At 40.5% G+C, this 21,396-nt stretch overlaps 1 protein-coding gene across 1 annotated transcript; it reads right to left on the bottom strand.

The window, feature by feature from the left end:
- Positions 1 to 228: 228 nt before the first annotated feature.
- On the bottom strand, positions 229 to 10,393 carry LOC138884915 (uncharacterized). Its single transcript, XM_070165782.1, has 9 exons — positions 10,289 to 10,393; positions 9,318 to 9,706; positions 8,848 to 9,213; positions 8,211 to 8,613; positions 6,878 to 6,994; positions 6,259 to 6,513; positions 5,874 to 5,889; positions 5,343 to 5,633; positions 229 to 296 (listed from the first exon to the last, which is right to left on the bottom strand). Exons 1-9 carry the CDS (start codon positions 10,391 to 10,393, stop codon positions 229 to 231), a joined length of 2,010 nt encoding a protein of 669 aa, XP_070021883.1.
- Between the last annotated feature and the right edge of the window lie 11,003 nt (positions 10,394 to 21,396).

Below are 21,396 nucleotides of genomic sequence, written 5' to 3'. Positions count from 1 at the left end.
TGGGCATCTGATTGCCAAAACTTCAACTATATTCCCTTGCTCTCCAGGTGGGCGCCTGATTGCCAAAACTTGAACTGTATTCCCTTGCTCTCCAGGTGGGCGCCTGATTGCCAAAACTTGAACTATATTCCCTTGCTCTCTAGGTGGGCACCTGATTGCCAAAACTTGAACCGTATTCCCTTGCTCTCCAGGTGGGTGCCTGATTGCCAAAACTTGAACTGTATTCCCTTACTCTCCAGGTGGGTGCCTGATTGTCAAAACTTCAACTGTATTCCCTAAAACTGCTGCCTTTGAACCTGATTACAACAAAACAAACAAAACAAAAGAAATTTTCCTACCCCAGGTTGATGCTGGGCGCATCTATGAGTGTTAATTAAATCATGTCACCAAATATCTCTATGAATTTGAAAGCTAAATTCCATTATCCAAGAGGGTCCTGAAAACTCCTAGTTAAATGACAGCTTTAGATCTAAATTATATCTTCTAAAGGTATGACTTCCACTAAACTTTGTTATCTAAGAGGGTCTTAAAACTACATCTCATTATCCATGAGGGTCCTGAAAATCAAAAATCAAGTCTTATCTTAAGAGTGACAACTTTTACGGCTGAATTATACTACCCTGCAACAAAACTTACGCTAAATCTTGTTATCTAATGGAAATCTTAAAGCTAAGTCCCATTATTCAGGGGGGTCCTGAAAGCTCTTAATTGAATTCTATCTCAAGCATAAAAACTTTGAAGCCAATTTATATTCCTTTGGGGATACGTTTATGCTAGATCTTGCTACTAGGGTTAGAGGTTGAAGACGATGAGGATAGAGAAGGGGGGGTTCTGAAGGGGGTAGGGTTGTTTCAGACAGCTTTATAGTCTAGGGGGCAGTTCTCGACCATCCGATCAAGGAACATCGATGACCCTGATCAAGACTAGCTAAACGGGGTCGTTTGGTCTTAAAGGGAGATGGATCGGGAAACTGGGCTGGGTTTGGGATCAATTTGGGGCGGGTTTTGGAGGAAATAACGTTGGGCCTGGGTAAAACAAGGCAGCCCAAATTCTGATCCTTCTATTCTTTTGTATTCCTATTTCAAATCAAATTTTCCAATAATTCTTTTCCTTTTTTTTCAAAGTTAAATTTAAATCTAAATTAAATCCTAAAACCTAATTAACCTATCAAAAGCACTAATTAAACCTAAATAATAGTTGCCACAATTAATAAAGAAAACAAGTTAAAGAAAACTACCCAAAATTCAAAATTAAAATTAAAAGTGCAAATTAAACAAATTTTTTTTTGTAATTTTTCCATTTTTATAAACAACTAATTTGCTAATTAATCTTAGCATGTGGAACTAAATCCTAAATGCACATGCCATGTATTTTTGTATTTTTTATTAATTAAACAAAACTAACATGCACCGACAATATGCAAATAATAACAGAAAATGCCACAAAATATCCACAAAAATTGCAAGCAATGGAAAAATTATTTTGTTTTGAATTTATGGGAATAATTCATATAGAGCAAAAATTACGTGCTCACAGCTGCCCCTCTTTGCCCCGAAACACGAAGAGTTTTCGTGCAAAGATAAAGTGAGCGGATACGAGCGATTTTTACCCGTTTGAATACTCCGTGGGAAGCATTTTGAAAGACTTGACCGCACCCTACTTCTGAGGTATCCTACATATCCTTGGCTAAAAAGGAATCAGGTCAGTGTAATTCAGGAATGTTTGGTAGCTGAGACTATCACAAAGCTGTGATTTCACTGTTGCTGTTGTTGCTGCTACTGCTTACTGAACCTCCCTTATTACACCATGTCAAAAATAAAAGAAGCTAGACTAGACTATGATCTATGCATTACGAAATCATATCTATATCTTCAAGCTTTCTTTTGTGGTTCTTGTTGCCTTGTTGACTTGTGTTCTCCCGGTGAAATCCCCTTATTGCCGCCTTGAATTGTAATATGAGATGTTTTCCCTTTCTCCAAGTGGACGCCTGCTTGCTGAAACTGAATGTATTCCCTTGTTCTCCAGGTGGGCTCCTGATTGCTGAACTTGAAATGTATTCCCTTGTTCTTCAGGTGGGCGCCTGATTGCTGAATTTGAAATGTATTCCCTTGTTTTCCAGGTGGGCGCTTGATTGCTGAACTTGAAATGTATTCTCTTGCTCTTCAGGTGGGCGCCTGATTGCTGAACTTGAAAATGTATTCCCTTGTTCTCCAGGTGGGCTCCTGGTTGCTGAAACTTGAATGTATTCCCTTGTTCTCCAGGTGGGCGCCTGATTTCAACAAAAATATACAACAACAAAGAAAATTTTCCTCCCCAGTTTGGTGGCTGAGCACATATGTGATTGTAAACTAAATCATGTTACCAAATATCAGTAAGAACTTGAAAAAACTTGAATTGTACTCCCTTGTTTTCCCGGTGGGCGCCTGATTGTTGAACTTGAAATGTATTCCCTCGTTCTCCATGTGGGCGCCTGATTGCTGAATTTGAAATGTATTCCCTTGTTCTCCAGGTGGGCTCCTGATTGCTGAACTTGAAATTTCCCTTGTTCTTCAGGTGGGCGCCTGATTGCTGAACTTGAAAATGTATTCCCTTGTTCTCCAGGTGGGCTTCTGATTGCTGAAACTTGAATGTATTCCCTTGTTCTCCAGGTGGGCGCCTGATTTCAACAAAAATAGGCAACAACAAAGAAAATTTCCTACCCCAGTTTGATATTGGAAACATCTGTGAGTGTTAACCGAATCATGTTACCCAAAATCTCTAAGAATTTAAAAGCTAACTCCCATTATCTAGGAGGGTCCTGCAAATTAAATCTTATCTGAAGAGTAAAAACTTGAAAGCTAAATTCTATTTCTTAACGGTAAAACTTACGCTAAATCTCATTATCTATGAGGGTCCTAAAAACTTAAAATTAAATCTCATTATCCAGGAAGGTCCTGACAACTTAAAACTTAAAACTGTATCCCATTATCCAGGAGGGTCCTGAATACTTAAAACATAATCTCATTATCCATGAGGGTCCTGAAAATCAAACATCAAGTCCTATCTTAAGAGTGGCAACTTTTACGGCTGAATTATACTACCCTACAACAGAACTTACGCTAAATGTTGTTATCTAATTGAAACCTTAAAACTAAGTCCCATTATTCAGGATGGCCTTGAAAACTCCTAATTGAATCCTATCTCAAAAATGCAAACTTTGAAACCATCTTACATTCCTTGGGGTACATTTATGCTAGATTTTACTACTCGTGATTGTTTTGAATTTTAAACTAGGTCCCATTTTTCAGGAGGGTCTGAAAATCAAAAGTCAAGTTTTATCTTAAGAGTGACTATTTTATATCTAAATTATATTACCCTACACCAGAACTTACGCTAAATTTTGTTATCCAATGAAAATTTTAAAGCTATGTCCCATTATTCAGGAGGGTCCTGAAAACTCCTAATTGAATCCTATCTTGAACATGCAAACTTCTAAGCCAGCTTATATTCCTTTGAGATACATTTATGCTAGATTATGCTATTTCTGAATTTTGAACTAGGTCCCATTTTCCAGGAGGGTCCTGAAAACTTTAAATTAAACCCCATTATCTAGGTGGGTCCTGGGAATCAAAAATCAAACATGTCTGGTGCTTGCCTTTCCCCTATGGAGGATTTCTCCGGAACAACCGAAATTTTCTTCCCCTGTTTTAATCAAAGAAAATTTGTCAGTTTAAAATGTGGTGTTTAGTCGATGGCATTCTTGCTGAAGGTCTCTCCGCAGTCGTGTTTTGTTTTGACCTGCTTCCCCGAACTGGCCCTGAACCGCTTGCCTTTCTGACTGACCTTCAAACCCCATGACCCTTGATGACGTGAGTTTCTATATCCAAATCGTTGATTTACATATCTGACCCTTTTATCTGAGTCTTTGCATCTCCCATGAAATTACCAAATCATTCCACCGATAAAACTTTCGGTGACTCCCTATATCCCACTTTACATCATGCTGTCTTTGGTATTCCTGGCCACACTGTGCTTTGCACTTTTGGAAGTTGGTAGTAAACTTTGAAATCCTCTCTTACTTGCTCAAACAAAATTATCATTGAAACATCTTATAGAAATAAGACCCGGAAGAAAATGAAATGCAATGACTTCGAGAGTTAAGGATAAGAAGAATCCAAAACTGAATGACTGCTAAAAGAAAAAGAAAAGGGACTTATCTGAGTGGAACGTCTGGTACCAATGATCATGACATGCATTTCGGATTAATCGGTCCAGTCTGTCCAACCAACCAACCTTCAGTTGCCATACTTTGTTGTCCCAAAATTTCCATAACCTGATTTCTTCACCCAAATCCTGACCTTGTTCATCCTGCGGTGCCTTAAAAGGTTGTCACTTGCAGACCTCTCTCATCCGTTCATCTGTCAACTCACTTTCGCCTCAAGGTGCCCGTGAGGGTTTTCACCAATAAGACTCTCTCATTTTTATTTCTCTCAGCTCTCGTCGCCTTACGGTGCCCGTGAGGGTTTTCACCAATAAGGCTCTCTCATTTTGATTCTTTTTCCTGTTTGGACCAGAGTGTTGCCCCTGATATGAATCACCTCTACCTGCTCGACTTGGCATTTTTCAAAGACTGGTCGGAAGGTCTTTCTTTGGACCGTAATGTGGGCTTTTGTATGGGGTTAGAAAGAAAGGGTATAAAAGGCTCAAAACAATTCAAATGGGTTAAAAATTACAACTTTCGGAATCAGATTTTTTGCAACGACTGCAACTTCTGCCCTAGTTTCTTTGCTTGGGGACTTTTGGATTTTATTTTGATGGGACCGAACCGTGAGGCTGCCTACGTATCCTTAAAAGGAATCAGGTCTGACGTAGTTCATGTCATAGAAATTGCTTTGTTGTTGTGATTTTCTTTCTTTTCTTCTCCCCCTTTTTCTGTTGTTTTTCTTCTCTCTCTTTTTCTCCTTTTATTCCTTCTTTTCTTCTTTTTTTTCTTTCTTCTTCTTTTTCTCTTTTTTTTTTCTTTTTCACTCTTTCCTTTCTCTTTTCTCTCTTCTCGCGTTTTTGAATTTTCCCACTGATTCCGAAAGAGGGATATAAAAGAAAATAAATAAGGCTCAATGGGGTAACAAGGAATAAAGTGTTTAGATAGCAGAACAAAATGCCTTCGTCATTCCAATATTCAAAACATGCCAAGTACAAACAAACACAATTTAAACAAAGAGATCATACATAATATCTTTTGACCGCATCAGAATTGATGGCCATTTCTACACATTTTCCTTCTATATCTGTTAAATACAAAGCACCATTGGATAATTCTCTCGTCACGATGAACGGTCCCTGCCAATTTGGGGCAAAGTTGCCTTTTTCTTCAGCCTGATGAGGAAGGATACGTTTCAATACTAACTGGCCCACTTCAAACTTCCGTGGATGTACCTTCTTGTTATATGCTCTTGCCATTCTTTGTTGATACAACAGGCCATGACAAACTGCTGCCAATCTCTTCTCATCAATTAAACTCAACTGTTCCAAGCGAGTTTTGACCCACTCATCGTCATCAATTTTGGCCTCAGTGACAATCCGAAGGGACGAGATTTCAACTTCCGCGGGTATTACTGCTTTGGTGACATATACCAACAAATAAGGAGTTTCCCCTACCGAAGTACGAACAGTAGTGCGATAACCCAACAATGCAAAAGGCAGCTTCTCATGCCACTGTCTGGAACCTTCCACCATTTTCTGAAGTATCTTCTTTATGTTCTTGTTGGCTGCCTCGACTGCTCCATTCGCCTTGGGCGATATGGGGTGGAGTTGCGATGTGTAATCTTAAACTGTTGACACATCTCTTTCATCAGATGACTGTTGACATTAGCACAGTTATCTGTGATGATCACCTTTGGGATCTCGAACCTACAAAATGATGTTTAAATGCACAAAATCGAACACTGCTTTCTTGGTCACAGACTTGAAAGTTTTAGCTTCAATCCACTTGGTGAAATAATCAATGGCCACTAGAATAAACCTGTTCCCATTGGACGCTGCTGGCTCGATTGGCCCAATGACATCCATACTCCAATCAACAAAGGGCCATGGTGCAGACATTGTATGCAATTCCGATGGTGGAGAATGAATTAAATTTCCGTGCACTTGACATTGGTGACACTTGTGCACAAAACTGATACAATCTCGCTCCATGGTGAGCCAATAATAACCTGCTCGGAGGATCTTTTTTGCAAGAACTTACCCACTCATGTGCGGTCCATAGACTCCAAAATGTACCTCGGTCATGATAGTTGTGGCCTGCTTGGCATCCGTGCATCTTAACAATTCAAGATATGGAGTTCTTTTGTACAAGATCCCTCCACTGAAGAAAACCCCACTTGCTAACCGTCGAATTGTTCTCTTTTGATCACCTATGGCTTGTACTGGATATACCCCCATCCTGATATATTCCTTGATATCGTGAAACCAAGGCTCACCATCAAGTTCTTCCTCTACCACATTACAGTAAGCATATTGCTCGCGGACTTGAATCTGCAAAGGGTCGACGTAAGCCTTATCTGGATGATGTAACATTGATGCCAGAGTAGCTAAAGCATCAACAACCTCATTATGAATCCTTGGAATATGCCTGAACTCTATTGATTGAAACCGTTGACAAAGATCCTGCAAACATTGTCGGTACGGTATAAGCTATAAAATCCCGAGTTTCCCATTCTCCTTGAATCTGGTGCACCAGAAGGTCCGAGTCGCCCAAGACTATGACTTCCTGGACACCCATATCTACAGCTAACCTCAAACCCAGAATGTATGCCTCATACTCAGCCATGTTGTTAGTACAGTAGAAACGAAGTTGAGCCGTAACAGGGTAGTGATGCCCTGTTTCAGAAATAAGTACCGCTCCTATCCCAACGCTTTTCATGTTAGCAGCCCCATCAAAGAAAAGTTTCCATCTTGGCTTTTCAATTGGTTGCAACTCATCAATATGCATTACCTCTTCATCAGGGAAGTAAGTCTTCAAAGGCTCATATTCTTCATCCACTGGGTTCTCAGCCAAATGATCGGCCAATGTCTGGGCTTTCATTGCAGTCCTAGTCACATTGACGATGTCAAATTCTATGAGCAAGATTTGCCACTTTGCGAGCCTCCCTGTAGGCATAGGCTTCTGAAATATATATTTTAACGGATCCAAACGAGAGATGAGGTAAGTAGTGTAAGATGACAAATAGTGCTTCAACTTCTGTGCTACCCAAGTTAGGGCGCAACATGTCCTCTCAAGGTGAGTGTACTTAACCTCGTAAGATGTGAACTTCTTGCTAAGATAATAGATGGCATGCTCCTTCCTGCCGGTAATGTCATGCTGACCCAACACACAACCAAATGAATCAAATACAGAATCAAAGGTCTCCTCGGCTCTGGTGGCACCAACACAGGTGGGTTTGACAAGTACCCCTTTATCTTATCGAATGCTTCTTGACACTCATCTATCCATTTGACCGCAACATCCTTCTTTAACAGTTCGAAGATAGGCTCACAAGTTGTCGTAAGCTGAGCAATAAACCTGTTGATGTACTTCAACCTCCCTAATAAACTCATCACCTCAATTTTGTTCCTTGGGGTGGCAATTCTTGGATAGCTTTGATCTTTGACTGGTCCAATTCAATACCTCGACGGCTGACTATGAACCCCAATAATTTTCCAAATGGCACACCAAATGTGCATTTTGCAGGATTGAGCTTAAGATCATACCTGCGAAGCCTTTGGAAGAATTTTCTCAAATCTTTGACATGATCAGACTGCTTTCTAGACTTTATGATTACATCATCCACATAAACCTCGATCTCCTTGTGTATCATGTCGTGGAATATGGTTGTCATTGCCCTCATGTAAGTTGCCCCAACATTTTTCAAATCAAAAGGCATGACCCTGTAGCACTATGTTCCCCATGGCGTGATGAATTCTGTCTTTTCTGCATCTTCCTCATACATTAAGATCTGATGATAGCCCGCATAGCAATCCACAAAAGACCCAATCTCGTGTTTGGCGCAATTGTCAATCAGAATGTGGATATTTGGCAGTGGAAAGTTGTCCTTGGGGCTTGCCTTGTTCAGATCACGGTAATCAACACACACCCTGGTCTTGCCATCCTTCTTTGGCACAGGCACTACATTGGCTAACTAAGTGGGATACCGAGTGACCCGAATGACTTTTGCATCGAACTGTTTGGTGACCTCTTCCTTGATCTTCACACTCATATCAGTTTTAATTTTCCTCAGCTTTTGCTTGACATGAGGGAATACCGGGTCAGTGGGCAATATGTGAACCACCAAGTCAGTGCTTAAGCCCGGCATGTCGTTGTAGGACCATGCAAAAATATCTTTGAATTCAAACAATGCTTTGATTATCTCTTCCCTCATTTGTAGTTCCAGGTGAACACTTATCTTAGTTTTCTGGATATTATTTGGGTCCCCTAAATTGATTGCCTCTGTATCACTCAGGTTAGGCTTGGGTTTTTCTTCAAAATGGCTTAATTCTTTACTAATCTCTTCAAAGGCCTCATCCTTATCATATTCCAATTCATAATCACACTCTATTTTTTGAATTACTATTTCAGAATTAGATTGGCTTTTAAGACTGGGTCAGAGATTCCTCATGCATGTCATATCATTGAAGCCAGCATAAAAAGAACTGTACAAGTAAGAAAAGAAAAACAAAAATGAAACTATCGGGAAGGAAGAAAAAAAGGAAATTGTGTTTCATTAAAATTAAAGATAACAAGGTTTATACGTCCAAACGGAAGGAACATAGAATCTGAATTACAACCCTGGAATAATCCGGATAAACTGAAAGGAAATCAAAGCAAACTACCAAAACTCCTTCCTGGTGGGGAGAGGAGTAGCTTCCCAATTGTTAGTCTTTGCACTGGGCCCAACAAACTGCACATCCACTTTACTCAAACCCTCTCCAGCTTCCAACATGTTCACATCGGCGAATAACCTCTCGAACTTTCCAATCAAATCTCTATCTACATCAATCACTGAACTGGGAACTGTTGTCACTGGGCGTTTCTTGGTGCCAGACCTGACAAATGATCTGGAGAGCCGTGGGATGGGCTTTGGGAGGACCCAGGCCCTCTGTTTCAACTTTCTAGCTCTTTCACATCCGCAGTTGTGGGATTGAACCCCAAACCAAATGTATCCAAATTTTTGGGGAGAGACACCGACTGTACGATACCTTGAAGAGATGCACCCAAACCCTTGCCCGATACAAAACTATTTTTCAATATTTCGGTAGCTACCATGACTAATGCGGCAGCTACCCTCGGGGTTGGAACGCACTTCCCTTCTGGAATTTTCTCTACCGATACCGTGTCAAAAACCTGATAAACCCATGGCCCCTTGTCATCCTCGAACTCTATGAATGGAACAATGGCATCACTGAGAACACACCAATTATCTTCACCATGCACAACAATTTCCTCTCTATCCCATTCAAACTTGACCATTTGATGTAGAGTAGACGGGACCGCTTTGGCATCATGAATCCAGGGTCGACCTAACAGCGGATTGTAAGACACAGCCACATCCAGCACCTGGAACTCCATCGTAAATTCAACTGGCCCTATTGTAAGCTCAAGCACTATGTCCCCGACTGAATCTTTCCCTCCACCGTCGAATCCCCCAACGCAGCTACTGTTCTTGTGAATTCTTTCATCATCCACCTTTAACTTGTTCAGAGTGGAGAGAGGGAAAATGTTCGCGCTGGAACCATTGTCAACCAGTACCCGAGTAACAACGGAATCTTCGCATTTCACCATCAGATAGAGGGCTCTATTGTGCTCAGTACCCTCCACGGGCAATTCATCATTAGAAAAAGTGACTCTGTTTACTTCAAATATCTTGTTAGCTATCTTTTCCAAGTGGTTTACTGAGATTTTGTTAGGAATATGGGCCTCATTCAGGATCTTCATCAAAGCCCTACAGTGCTCGTCTGAATGGATCAATAATGACAATAATAAAATCTGAGCCGATGTTTTCCTCAATTACTCCACAATGGAATAGTCTCGCACTTTCATCTTTCTCTAGAATTCCTCTACTTCTTCCTCAGTCATAGCTTTCTTCGCCAATACTGGGTTATCTTTGGAGATCTTAGCTTTTCTCAACTCTTCGGGGGCAAAGCATCTCCCCGATCGAGTCAAACCATGGGTCTTACAAACTTCTTCTTTAACCTCTTTCCCCTTGTAAGTCACTGTCACTCATTCATAATTCCACGGGACCGCCTTGCTATTGATCATCGGTAATTGAGTTACCGGCTTGATAATGACAGGATTTGTGCTAGCACCCTCCACAATTACCACAAGCTTTTTCACCATTCCTGGCATAATCACTTTTGCTCTTTCTTGTTTTACTGCCATGTCACTTGAGGACCCTTTCTTGACCACCACAGATGGTTCACTATTTGTCCCGCTCAACTTAATCACAGACTTCTCACTTGTTGACTTTTCAAATGGCATATTTCATTGGACCGAATCATCATGACAGTTTGCAAAGGCTTCTTAGGCTCCCCTCCCTTATGCACTATCTCAATCATATTCGTCTCATGATGAGCTGGCAATGAGTTCTGGTTGATATTAGGTGCCTCCGAAGCTTGGACCTCAATCCGATTAGTATCAATGAGTTCTTGAATAGCTGTTTTCAATTGCCAGCACTTCTCTGTGTCATGCCCCGGGGCACCAGAACAATATTCACAACTCACGGAGTGATCAATATTCCTCAGGGGAGGATTTGGCAATTTTGGTTCAATCGGACTCAGCATACCTAATTGTCTCAACCTGTGGAACAAACTGGTATAGGATTCTCCCAATGGAGTGAAAGTCTTCTTCTTCTGCAACCTCTCATTCTTGGTGGCCTGATTGGGCTGGAAACCTGTTCCAGGGGGATTTCGGTAGGCTCTTGGGGGTAGATAGGCATTTTGTGGAGCTGGGTAGGTACTTTGTGGAGCTGGCGCATGCCATTGCGCGTGAGCGGGAGGTTGAGTGTATGTTTGTGCATGATGGACAAAAAAATAGGGATCTGACTGTGGGTAGTAGTGTTGTGGTGGGATATATGGAGTGTGGTAGTAAGTTGGGTGATAGGGTCGAGGCTGGTTGTAGTAATGTGAAGGGCCCCTGGATCCGACCCAAGCTCCCGACTCAATTGTCGCAACATCCTCTTTCTTCTTCTTCTTCCCGAGTACACCCCCAGTACCGTTTTGAATGGCCTGGGTGGTTGCTTTAATTGCTGAGTAGCTCATGATTTTATTAGACTTGAGTCCCTCTTCTACCATGCCTCCCATTTTTACAACCTCATTAAAGGACTTGCCCACTGCTGACACCAAATGACCAAAATAAGTGGGCTCTAAGGCCTGCAAGAAATAATCAACCATCTCGCTTTCTTTCATCAGAGGGTCAACCCTCGCTGCTCCCTCCCTCCAACGGAATCCATATTCCCTGAAACTCTCACTAGGCTTTTTCTCAATCTTCGTCAATGAAAGACGGTCTGGGATAATTTCAAGATTGTACTGAAAATGGAAGGCGAAGGCTTGGGCCAAATCATCCCATGTGTACCACCTGCTGTGATCTTGTCTGGTATACCATTCCAATGCCGATCCACTCACACTTTGGCTGAAATAGGCCATCAGTAATTCATATCTTCCGCCTGCTCCTCTCATCTTGCTAAGAAATCCTCTTAAGTGTGCTACTGGGTCTCCATGCCCGTCGTACAGATCAAACTTGGACATCTTGAATCCTGATGGTAACTGAACATCCGGGAACAGACATAAATCCTTATAGGCCACACTTATTTGACCTCCCAACCCCCTCATATCTCTGAACGATTGTTCTAAGCTTTTGACCTTTCTAATCATCTCCTCATGTTAGGGATTTTTGGGTGGCTTTTCAGTCTCTGTCAGGAGATCAATATGAGGGGTGTAAGAATATGGTTCTGGAACTTTAAAGGTGGCCTCGGGGGTGGGCTCGGGGGGGTAATACTGGTTATCATGAGTTTGGAACAGAGGCTCACTGGAAGATCGTTGTAATGCAGCAGGTGGAGGTGCCACAAAGACGGGAGTGACTGGTGGAGAAGGGTATGAGACTTGTTTGGGTGGTGGAGCTTGGGAAGTGGTTCCGTAACATTATTGGTAGAGGGGAAAGGTTGGAGATGAGTTCACAGTGGGAGGTTCTTGAGGTTGAGCCAATGGTGGGATATAAGCAGGGTTGGCAGGATAAACCGGTGGTGGATGCCCCTTTGCCCAGGCCTAGTACATTTCAGTCATTTGTTGCTTCAGCTTATATAACTCATCTCTCAAATTAACCTCTGATTCATCCACCTCTTTTGACGGATCGACAATGCTTGCCTCCAGTTCTTGGTTGGCCATGTTCAGCTTGTCTTTTGACCAGGTGTTGTAGGAATGAGTTGCCAGAATGCCAATCAACTAACCACCTTCCTGGACTCAATACATCAACAACAACCTTGTTAGTGATTAGGACTTTAACAGATTGGTAACCGCACATTTTAGGGAATGAATGCACCTAAGCAGTTAACTATTTCTATTATGCATTTGATCGGCTATTTGCGTCATCCCGGCTTTTCCTTATTTTCATTTGCAACTTCTCTTTTCTCTTTTTTTTTTCATTCTTGCCTTTCCTTGTTTGATCTCTCATGGTTTCCGCCCCATGGTTTCTTATTTTTTTCTCTCTTTTCTTTTCTTATTTTTTTTCTTGTTTTACCTCTCTCTTTTTTCTTTTTTCTTCTCTTTTTATTTTGGTTATGGTCGAATCCTTTGGAGATTGCCTACGTATCATGACCCCACATGAATCATACCGAGCGTAGTTCTGGGAGATAAGTGTGAAAGTAAATAATAAAACATTTTGGGATTTTCAATTTTCATAAAAAGCAAATGCTTTGATTACAAAGACTCAAAACTAACAGACTCCAAAAGAAACTAACAGACTCTGATGCAAAGACAAAATGCAGACTCCAAAAATAAACTATCATACTCCAACAAAAGAAAATACAGACTCAAAAACAACTGACAGACTCCAGCAGAAAGAAAATACAGACTCAAAACAACTGACGGACTCTAACGGAAAAGGAAATACAGACTCAAACGAAAATCATGAATACATTAATGCTCCTGGTGCCCGCGGGACATCATTCGGTCTCGTCGCGGGCCTATATGCAAGATCCCTTTGAAGTGTATCCAAGTCACTCATTATCTGTTTAACAAATGTCATCGTTGCCGCGGAGAAGGTGGTGCGAGTCATATCCTCACAGGCTTGGCACTTCACAACAATGTAATCGGCGATGTTTCTAATTTTCTCTCTTATGACACCTTTTTCCTACAATAAAAGCCCGATCTGCTGGGCCCTGGCTTCCAAAGTTTGCTCGGCCACATGATTCTGCTCCTGAAGTTGTTGCAAATCTATTTCTAATTGTGCCAATGTTGTATAACAATGTTCTCTTTCAGCCTTGAAATCTTTCGCCTGTTTGATCATTTTATTCTCCGCGGTAATGACCTTCTTTTTTAACCCTACAACCTCATTGTCATACTTCTCTTTCAATTGCTTAATCAAGCGCGGTCGTTCATCCGCGTTCTTATCCAATTGCTTTCGATCCCTAACTAATTCATTTTCTGCTTTGTTTAGATCAAAACTGTATTCGCCCACTTTCTGCCTTAGGTTATCTATAAGTTTTTCATCTTTAGCACTTCGGGCGGGGTTTTTTGCCGCTATTTTCATTTTCTGAATTTGGGCTCGAAGGGCCTCGTTTTCTTTGGCTAGCTTTTTCTTTTCACCTTCGTCCGCCGCGGCTTGCAAGCTATTCTCAAATTGAAGTTCTTTGACTTGTCTTTCCAACTTTCTGATTGTGGCCCTGTACTCATTCTCCTTGGCCAACCAAGCCCACTGTTCTTGTGACGCCTCAATGAATTCCTGAAGATGGGTTCTTTTGGTCGGCCTCCCAAACTCAATTTCTCTTCTATACCAAGCCAGGTACCCTGGTGAAACCTTACCTTTGGATCGATCACGTACGCAGGTATTTGCTGTTAAGTATTGACATTTGCTCCAAATTTGGCGGATTGCTGCTTCATGAAACTGACCATTAGGTCCGATCTCGACTACTTGGGCACTAAGATCTTCATCTCTCGGAACTATTTGGCATCTCCCCAGCTGCCTCAAAACCCGATATGGGGCATAAGGCTGGATACTCCTGAGTCCCATCAAGAGGAAATGAGGCCCGGTGGCTGGCATGTATATGATCTCATCCACAGGCAGTCATCCAAATGTCCACTCTATTTGGTTTGCAGTGATGGAACGGAGGCGTGCTACCCACTCTGTGACCCCTTCTGGCAAGCTGATCCCATCAACCCTCGTATAAAATTCTTCTATGCATGTTTTCTTTGTCGACCCATAACTCATAAATTGAGGATGATGGCATAGGTGTTCAATCATCCACATCTGCAGCAACAAGTTGCACCTCTCGAAAAAGTCTCCTCCAGCTTTGCAGGTTGTGAGAGCGCGGAAGATTTTAGCTACTATCATGGGTGCGAGGGTGTTGTTAGCCTGAGTAAGTAAAGTGCTGAAAACCCCGGCTACTCGTATGTCAATATTCCTATCTTTTCTAGGAAACACCAAAAGTCCCAAAAAGACCACCATAAAAGCAAAACACATGTGTTCTTCCCACTTAAGGCGGTTTCCTTTGCTGTAGATTTTGTTTTCCGGCTTGTTGAACCCCCATATATGACCATATTTGTTGTATATAAACTGCAAAGTACAAAAACCAGCTGCCAAGTCTGGGTTGTGGACCCCCCTGCTTATTTTCAAAGAGTCTAGGAACCTGTGTACGGCTACGACCCTTGGAGCAATCAGGTACTAGTGTCTTAGAGGAACTTTGGGACCCCCAATATATCCGGTTATTTCTTCCAATGTTGGGGTAAGTTCAAAATTTGAGAAATGAAATACGTTGTGGGTCGGGTCTCAAAATGTAACCAACGCCTTTATGATATCTCCCCTAGGATTGATCTTCAGCAACCCAGTGAAGCCTCCTAGGTATAGATTGACCGTGTCTTGTCCCGATTTACTCAGATAATCCCACCACATATGCAACTCCAAAGGGATCTTGTTCACGATTGTTATTGGCAAATTCTGACTTGTGCTCATTCTGCATATTTTTTAGGGTGATTAAGCAAAAATCATGATTCAATTGACTCAAAAACAAAGCTGACACTTTTTCAGATTTTCATTTAAAAGGTAAAAACTCGGCTTTGCAAATACGGCCTTTCAGCACTTCCGGAGGAAGATTTTAAGGTTGTTCTTGCTAACCGGGCAAAATTTTTAAAAGAAGACCAAAGACGGTTGTTCTTGCAAAAACAGCCTTCCGGCTTCCTTTTGGGGATATTCGGCTATTTTTGACAAGAACAGAATCACCTTAATTATTTAAAATAAAATAAAATTTTTGTTCTTTTTGGGTTATTTTGCAAAAGAAAAGTTGGACCCGATGGGGGTTGCCTATGTATCCCACATCCGGTGAGAATCAAACTAGCGTAGTTTGGGCAATTTTGACAAAATAAAACCAACTATTTTTCTTTTCTTAAAGCACAAAGATTTTCCCCTTTTTTCTTTTCTTTAAAAACCACAAAATTTCTTTTTTTTCGGAATTTTAGCAGAGTTTCAGTATGTTTTGGGACATCGGTTTCTCAAAACAGGTACTTATCCCTCTCAACCACCTCATTAATTTTCTCTAAATTTCCCTATAAACCGGTCAACATGCAAATTTGAAGTAAATGAATGCACAAGTAGTAGGATGCATCATAATGGTCATTATATTTCAGGTACACCTGTCCTAGACAAACTCAACCCCTGTGTTGAGTCTCCAAAGTCAAATGCACATGATGCAACAAACGTTCCTATTTAGGGATCTGGTATGAGGCTGAGTTATTCTAGGTTCAAAACCTGGGTATTTGTTCTAGACTTGTGTACCCAAGCGGACAACTCGAGCCGAGGAGGGGGCTACGTACCGGGAACCAAAAGGCCATCTAGCTTAGTAACTTGTCCGAGCCTTTTTCTTATTTCAAAGTGTGACACTAACAGAACAGAGAGTCTCGACCAGCGAGCACATCCCCGAGGATGAGAAGAGAAGGGTTTCGTAGCAGTTTATATACAGTTCAGATAATATTAAAACGGTAAAAGCATCACTTAGCACATTAGGTCCAAACATGTAACAAAATCAGATAAAACCAAATATAACAATTTATCTAAGCTCGAATTCTGAACCCTGAAACAGAGATTCTGGGTTCGATCCCCATCAGAGTCGCCAGAGTTGTCACACCTCCTTTTTCCTACACCCCCGAGAAGGGACTATATAAGGGAGTTTTTTTCCAACTTAAAGTGACAATCGAAACGGGATTATTTTATTTAAAATCAGAGTCGCCACTTGGGATAATTTATGGTGTCCCAAGTCACCGGTTTAAATCCTGAATCGAGGAAAAGATTGACTCTATATTACAGTCCGCGAACACAGAAATCCGGGTAAGGAATTTTGTTAACCCGGGAGAAGGTGTTAGGCATTCCCGAATCCCGTGGTTCTAGCATGGTCGTTCAACTGTTATAATTGTCCTATTATCTGATTTTAGTACATGTTTTAACCTATGGTTCAATTTTAACTTTTTAACCACTTTTATTCATTTTAAGGAAGATTTCAACGTCATTTAAAATATGTCTTGAACCACGTCACATAAATGCACCCGCAGTCCGCAACACATTTTGTCTAACGTTGTTGAGATTTGGATTTGAGTCACATAAATGCGCACCCGAATTTAGGAAGGTAAATTATTAAATGGCGTGCCTAAAGCAACTACGCATTTTTAACTTTGCGAGAGCCATGAAAAATTCACTAAATGGCACACCTCGATTTTCTAAAGAGAAAACACATTAATTAAATGAGGGTCGTGCATTTAAAATTATGTTTGGCACGGCGCACCTCAACCCCAATTTTAAAAGGAATTCAAACTAAGTTTTGGAGGTCCGTAAACTATTTGTGTCACCTAATATAGCACACCTCCAATCTATTTTTGAAAACAAAACCCCCAATTAATTAACTAAAGAAAAATTGTGGAAACTTCTACTCAATTAAATAAAATCTCAAATGTACTAACTAATTAGCAAGCATCAAATACCCAATTTTTGGCTGCTTTCAAGCTTGGGCCCAATGAGTTCAATAACTTATCGTGATTGCACATTCTGCCGAACCACTGATTTTAGTGGCTTAAACTAAGCCCTAGATGGAAGCCCAATTCGTAAACACATTGCACCTATAACGCTAGGACCCATTTTCTATGTGTTAATTTTTTGAAGGCAATTTACGATGAAACAATGAATAAACTCCCAATCAATTTCCAAATTATAAGCTAAGCAAACAAATTGATGAAGGTCTACACATGAAGAGGACTTGAAATCTACTCCAAGACTTTATATCCAGCTTCCAATTTACCATTTTGTAAAACTTCATTCAAGTTTTCCCAACTAGCACGTCATAAATAAAAGCTAGAACATGAATGATCTTAAGCATAAACTGAACAAAATCTTCAACCCAAAACATTAGATAAACCTTTGTTGCAAAGTTCTAACAGCTCCCTTACTCAACACACTCAAACTTATTTAAAACTAGAGTCCAAAGTTCATTAAAAGTATAGGTTTGCTCACAGATTCGGAACATTTAATCTTACCCACAGATTCAGGGTATGCGAGCAATAAAAGTAAAAGCCTAAACTGACACTTGCAATTTAAATTCTAACTATAGAACATGGAAAATAGTAGGAGAAACATAAAGAAAAACTAAGTAAATATGGCTCGCATTTCATCAGATTTCACTTGAATCACATAGTCAACATTCACTTGTTGCTCAAGGATAGAGAAATACCTGGGAAGCAAAAAAAATAGAAAATGAGAAATCAACAATGAGCAGCAGCAGTTAGCTCAAATTTGACCAATCGAATAGTGAACAAACCAGGATAAACCAATGGAACAGGAGAGGATCTTCAGAAAATTGATTCCAAACAAGCTTAAACCATTTTTCTACTCAGATGTACAAGTTCAGCAGTTTTTCCAGAAATTCTAAATTATCAGAGGATTCAACTAGCCAAACCAAGCAACCAGAACCAATTGAAACTTTCAAAAAAAAATACCGAGTTCAATCCATTTCCACCCCAGGCGAATCAAGAATTGGTTCAGAAGTTGAAAACCTCAAAATTACAGAAGAAAACTCAATGGAACAGTGATTTTTGATCTTTCTAGACGTTTGTGATTTCTCTGAATTTTATCTCTTCAAAATCTCTCCAAAAATCTGACTTAAATATCAAGTCATGATGCCTTTATAGGCAAGGCATTAGGGCAGCTTAAAGGTATCAGATTTTACACTTAAAACCTTCTGAAATTTTTATTTTTGCTTAGGAGTCCTTAATTTAAATATCAGATATTCAAAACAGTCCCCCTCCCCAGCTTCCTAGAAGCTTCCTATTCAGTTATTCAGAGATTCCTTAAGCCTAAGTTCCTAAACTACCCCTTAAGCAACTGGAAATTACCTCTGGGCCAGGCAGAGATATGGATCAAATTGACCCAATTTGAAGTGTTGATGGGTCAAATTTGACCCAACACTTAACAGGACCCTATGAAGGATTCGAAAATGGCCTTAAGGCCCAAACAATATCAAAAGCTCATTTGAAAATTGGAAGAACAAAATTACTTGAATTTTTTCATAACTAAAACTAGGCTCAACTAACTGATCTTCTTTTAAATTAAAACGGCGGGCTACAAATAAACCACATAATCGAATTAACCTGAGCCAATTATATGATTGGAAAAACATAACAGAACTTGAACGGGCAATACGCATAAACTAAAACGGAATTTACAAGAACTTCTACAAGAAAATTTGAAAAGCTCATGGAATAAATACAAACACCATATAAACACAGAAACTTATAATCAATGCTTTAATACTTTACCAAATTGAAATCAAGAAATCTAACTAAGGAAAGATCGGAGAAAAGGGAGAGGGACAACGAAAACGAACAGAAAAGAGAATAAGTAGAAAAATAGAAAAAGAAAAATGAAGAAAATACCTACTAAAGCTCGGACAGTGGAGAATGGAACCCAAATCTTCAAATCTTTGGATTTTTGGCCAAATCTGATAATGTCATATTAGACCTAAATCTTTCACAAAAACTCAATTTGGGATTTTTTTTTGAATTTTTAGGGTTCATCTTCAAACCCAAATTCGATGGGTTTGGTGAAGATTCGAGGGAAACAAATCAAGGATTTGGAACGAGGGGGTCGTGGTGGTCTTGTGGTGTCGATTTGGGGTGGATTAGGATGACGCCGCCGAGTTGAAGGTGGGCATTTTTGGGCGGCGAGTCTCTAGGGTTAGAGGTTGAAGACGATTAGGATAGAAAAGGGGGGTTCTGAGGGGGGTAGGGCTGTTTCGGACAGCTTTATAGTCTAGGGGCAGTTCTCGACCATCCGATCAAGGAACATCGACGGCCCTGATCAAGACTAGCTAAACGGGGTCGTTTGGTCTTAAAGGGAGACGGATCGGGAAACTGGGCTGGGTTTGGGATCAATTTGGGGCGGGTTTTGGAGGAAATAACGTTGGGCCTGGGTAAAACAAGGTAGCCCGAATTCTGATCCTTCTATTCTTTTGTATTCCTATTTCAAATCAAATTTTCCAATAATTTTTTTCCTTCTTTTTTTTTCAAAGTTAAATTTAAATCTAAATTAAATCCTAAAACCTAATTAACCTATCAAAAGCACTAATTAAACCTAAATAATAGTTACCACAATTAATAAAGAAAACAAGTTAAAGAAACTACCCAAAATTCAAAATTAAAATTAGAAGTGCAAATTAAACTTTTTTTTTTTGTAATTTTTCCATTTTTATAAACAACTAATTTGCTAATTAATCTTAGCATGTGGAACTAAATCCTAAATGCACGTGCCACGTATTTTTGTATTTTTCATTAATTAAACAAATTTAACATGCACCGACAATATGCAAATTATAACAGAAAATACCACAAAAAATCGACAAAAATTACAAACAATAGAAAAATTATTTTATTTTGAATTTATGGGAATAATTCATATAGGGCAAAAATCACGTGCTCACACCAGCACCCGAAACTCCATGGTAAATTCAACTGGTCCTATTGTCAAATCCCCGCACGCAGATATTGTTCTTGTGAATTCTTTCATCATCCACCGTCAACTTGTTTAGAGTAGAGAGACGGCAAATGTTCGCACTGGAACCATTGTCGACCAATACTCGAGTAACCACGGAATATTCGTATCTCACCGTAAGATAGAGGGCTCTATTGTGCTCAGTACCCTCCACGAGCAACTCTTCATCAGAAAAAGTGACTCTGTTTACCTCAAATATCTTGTTGGCTATCTTTTCCAAATGGTTTACTGAGATTTTGTCAAGAACGTTGGCCTCGTTTAGGATTTTCATCAAGGCCTGTCGATGCTTGTCTGAATGGATTAACAATGACAACAGTGAAATCTGAGCAGGCGTCTTCCTCAACTGCTCCACAATGGAATAGTCTTGCACCTTCATCTTTCTCAAAAACTCTTCCGCCTCTTCTTCGGTCACAACTTTCTTCACTAGCAGTGGGTTATCTTTAGAGGTTTTAAGCTTTTCTTAACTCCTCGGGGGCAAAGCATCTCCCTGATCGAGTCAATCCATGGGTCTCATAGACTTCTTCTTTAACTTCTTTTCCTTTGTAAGTCACTATCACCCGTTCATAATTCCACGGGATAGCCTTGTTGTTGACTATTGGTAACTGCATTACAGGCTTGATAAGGACCGTATCTGTGCGGGCACCCTCCACAATTACGACAGGCTTGTTCGCCACTCCTGGCACAACCACTTTTGCCCTTTCCTGTTTCACTGCAACATCACTTGAGAACTCCTTCTTGACTACCGCAGATGGTTCACTGTTTGTCCTGCTCAATTCGATCATTGATCTCTTACTTGTTGATTTTTCAATCGGCTTGACCTCGCTGGACCGAATCATCATGACAGTCTGTGAAGGTTTCTTGGGCTCCCCTCCCTTATGCACTATCTCGATCATATTTGTCTCCTGATGGGTTGACAATGGGTTATGGTTGATGTTAGGCGCCTCCAGAGCTTGGACTTCAATCCGATTTGTATCAATGAGCTCTTGGATAGCATTTTTCAATTGCCAGATTTTCTCTGTGCCGTGCCCTGGAGCACCAGAATAATATTCGCATCTTACAGAATAATCAAGATTTCTCGGGGGAGGATTTGGCAATTTTGATTCGATCGGCTTCAGCATATCCAATTGTCTCAGCCTGTGGAACAAACT

This window comes from Nicotiana sylvestris, chromosome 2, assembly GCF_000393655.2.
Source record: "Nicotiana sylvestris chromosome 2, ASM39365v2, whole genome shotgun sequence".
In the NCBI taxonomy this organism is placed as follows: domain Eukaryota; kingdom Viridiplantae; phylum Streptophyta; class Magnoliopsida; order Solanales; family Solanaceae; genus Nicotiana; species Nicotiana sylvestris.
This window is presented reverse-complemented; position numbering and strand designations above follow the sequence as displayed.